We start from the raw sequence: 3,689 nt of genomic DNA on the forward strand, positions 1-3,689 counted from the left end.
ACCCTTCTGGGGCAAGACTTGCTTCAGTGGGGCTTTGGTGCTCACTGAGTCTGCCCCCTGAGTGTGTCCCTTATGGATCTGAGGAGTTGTAATCTGAATGGTCCCACTCTGACCACTGGGTGCACTGGCTCTTGGATCTCTAAGGAGGTGCTAATTTAGCCAGTCCCTGAGGCTACCCAGCAGGAACTATGGAGAGATCTGCAGATTCCTCTTCCTTGTTTGAGGTTTGGAGGTGCCCATATGAGGCCCAGCTGTGAAGCAGTGCAAGCTGCTGTTGGGCCTTGGGCCTTCTTTTGGATGTTCTTGGTCTCTCTGACCCAGCTGCAGTTTGTTAGGTAATTTTAAATTGCAAAGGGCCAGGCCATTCATATGCAAAAGCCTCTGCTCACAGCTTGGGTGTGGCAGGGTCTCAGGGAATCAACAGGGCGGAACAAACAGCTATGGCTGATCCTCAGCCCTGCCCTAAGAGGCCCGGGTTCTCAGTGTCCCGTGGTAATCACTGAAAGCACCTCTGAGAGAAAGCCGCCCTCGAGTTCCACCCTATGCCAGACAGTCCAGTTTCTCCCCTTATGAGTCTGGGTCCCCAGAGACTCGCCCGGAACTGGAGTTCAGAGCAGTCGGGTGCTTGTGTCTCCCTCCTGATTGAAAAAGACAACCGCATCCTCAGTTGCCAGCCCTTTCCGCGCGAGCCTCCATACCTCTGCACTTTACTTCCGTACCTCCTCTGAGCCTCAGTGTGCTTTTTTCTTTCTTCTAGTTGTAGAATTTCCACTCAGCCAGCCTTCCTGTGGTCCTGGATGATGTCTGTTTTGTCTTTTAGTTGTAGTTTTGAAGTGGTTGTGCAAGGCAGCAATTTCAACTGTTTACCTATGCCGCCATCTTGGTTTCTCTCATCATTGATGTTTTTGTCTCTCTCTCCCTCTTCCTTCCTCTCTGAAATTAATAAAAGATATTTTTTTAAAATTTCCCAATTTAACATTCTGCCATTATTATGACTAACAGAAAGAGTAGAAACAGCGTGGTCAGGACGGCTCAGTGGTTGAACATCAACCTATGAAGAAGTAAGTCATGGTTCAATTCCCGGTCAGGGCACATGACCAGGTTGAAGCCTCGATCCCCAATAGGGATGTGCAGGAGGCAGCCAATCAGTGATTCTCTTTCATCATTGATGCTTCTGTCTCTCCCTCTCCCTCTCTGAAAACAATAAAAATCTTAAAAAAAAAAAAAAGTAGAAACAACATAGATTTTAGAGTCAGATTTTAGGTTACATAGCAGTTTCATGTCTGTTATTAAAGTATAAAGTGCTTGCTATACAAAAGTGAGAAAAGTAAGTAAATTAGTAAAATAAAATACTGCATTTATTTAAGAATTTTTACTTTGATATTTTTGCAAACTAAGACATTTGATTTACGTCTTTTATTTTTAGTTGCCTGTGCCCCTGGAGTCTGTAAAAGATATGCTTAATTCAGTCAAGCAGCAACTCGATGACTATAGTGAAGAAGGTCCTCTTCATAAAAATGGTTCTTTGCGTAATACAGATTCGGAAATGAAATATTCCACACCATCTCCTACCAAATATTCTCTTTCACCAAGTAAAAGTTACAAGGTTAGTGGAAAAGAATTGAATTATTCCATTGTGGAATATGTTTCTGTTCTAAATACTATTTTATTGTTATTTTTTTTAGTATTCTCCCAAAGCACCACCTCAGTGGGCAGAAGATCAAAATTCTTTACTGAAAATGATCTGCCAAGAAGTAGAGGCCATTAAGGTAAATCACTTAATTTGTCTATCCTGTGCCTTTTTATTCCAAGGTTCCTTCTTTATTCCCTCACTTCTTTCTGAAGGTGTTCAAAATGTGCCTTTGCTTGTTACTATAGAATCATACTGTGTTTTATATACCTCCATATTAACACCATATTTTTGAAATTATCTATGTCTGCATCCTCCACCAGATGTGAATTTTTCAAAGGTACATACTCTTTTATTCAATACATAGCATTGTTTCTGGCATAGAGGAGGTCACCAAGTGATTTAATTGAATTAGGGAAAATACCTTGGTCTCTGAATTCATTTCTCAGTCTTACCTGTAGTGTGTGTGTCAAATTTATAGCTGGGCCCCTAGCTGGTTTGGCTCAGTGGATAGAGCATCAGCCTGTGTACTGAAAGGTCCCAGGTTCGATTCTCGGGTTGCATGCTCCATCCCCAGTAGAGGGCATGCAGGAGGCATTCGATCAGTGATTCTCTCTCATCATTGATGTTTCTATCTCTCTCTCCCTCTCCCTTCCTCTCTGACATCAATAAAAATATATTTTAAAAAAATTTATAGCTGGGAATTGATAAGTGCTCTGAACTTCAGAAAGTCTCTTTTATCTTTTTAATATTTTCATATCAATTCGACTTAATTATTTAAGGAAATAGTTGCATGTATATGATCTTATTTGAACTCTATGAAAGTGACCTTAACTATCACAGTAGTGTGTGAGCATTAAAAATGCTGTTGGAAGGGGAACAAACTATTGAATTTGCACAAATATTTTTATGTCAATTTTGTATAATTGTGTCCTATTACATTACATACACTCTTCACTTATAATATATTGGTAGTGACCAGTACATTTTTGTTGTTGATCCCACCAGTTTCTTATTTATGAATGTACAGCATCTAGACTAGTCACAATAGATGGATGAGCGGGGGAATTTATTTAGCTGGAAAATTTGAGAGATTTTTGACCCCAGTTGTTATGGCTTTTGGGAAATTTGTATTTGAAAATACCTCTAAAAGAAGGTAATAGACAGGCTGACTCTGTCTCTGACTTCACTCATTATAACTGATCAGATACCTGGACCCACACAACGAAACTTGATATTTTTTTCTAATGTGAACCTGTTGTATGGTAACATGATGGTTGTTTTGCTTTTTTAACACGTTAAGTGCCATGTCAGTCACCGGAGACTGACACTGTATTTTCCTTCCGGACCGGTCAGTCACTGGTGCCGCCAGCATATCGGTGAAATTGGATATCGTGGGCTAAGCGGAAAGGAAGACAAAACAGGCTTGGTGCTGAACATGTTAAACAAAGTAGTTTCTTGTTAAATTCCTGTTTTGTAAGGGACATTTTATAGGTTCTAGGGGTTGGGGAAGGTGTTGTCCTTTAGTTGTCTGTAAAATGGCAAGAGGTCTGATAGCCACATGGATACCATTAGAAGGCCATACATCTGCCTTTTTGTCTAGGCAGCAGAGTGGTGTTATGAAAATATTTTTGGAGTAAGATCTGTTTTCAATTCTAGCTGTGTTATTTCCTATATCTTTCTCATTTTAAGATGTAAGTTACTAATATTATCTAACTGTGTAAGGATTAAATACTTAGGTAGTGTTTATAATATATTATCCTATCTAATAAAAGAGAAACATGGTAATTAGCGTACGACCGCTACCCTTCCCATTGGCTAATCAGGGTGATATGCAAATTAACTGCCAGCCAAGATGGCGGCCGGCAGCCAGGCAGCTGGAAGCGAACATGAGGCTCGTTTGCTCCAGTTACTGTAGACTCCAACATTCCCCACCTGCTGCTGCCGGCCTCTGAACTTGCAGTTTGAAACATTGTAACAAATATAGAAGCTAAACAAAACCCCAGAAACCAGCTTTCAGCCGGCCGGGATCTCAGAGCTGGAGTTGAAACAGTGTTTC

The 3,689-nt window shown here is 40.7% G+C and overlaps 1 protein-coding gene across 4 annotated transcripts in view; it reads left to right on the forward strand.

Moving 5' to 3' along the window:
- The window catches only part of RANBP2 (RAN binding protein 2), a 99,413-nt gene that overhangs the window by 56,505 nt on the left and 39,219 nt on the right, over positions 1–3,689 (forward strand). For all 4 annotated transcript variants that reach the window (XM_005884659.2, XM_014532095.1, XM_014532097.1 and 1 more), the window contains 2 exons: positions 1,427–1,606; positions 1,686–1,769. In XM_005884659.2, coding sequence (XP_005884721.1) covers positions 1,427–1,606; positions 1,686–1,769 — 264 coding nt within the window. The remainder of the gene's footprint in view (positions 1–1,426; positions 1,607–1,685; positions 1,770–3,689) is intronic.

This window comes from Myotis brandtii, unplaced genomic scaffold, assembly GCF_000412655.1.
Source record: "Myotis brandtii unplaced genomic scaffold, ASM41265v1 scaffold842, whole genome shotgun sequence".
Lineage (NCBI taxonomy): Eukaryota > Metazoa > Chordata > Mammalia > Chiroptera > Vespertilionidae > Myotis > Myotis brandtii.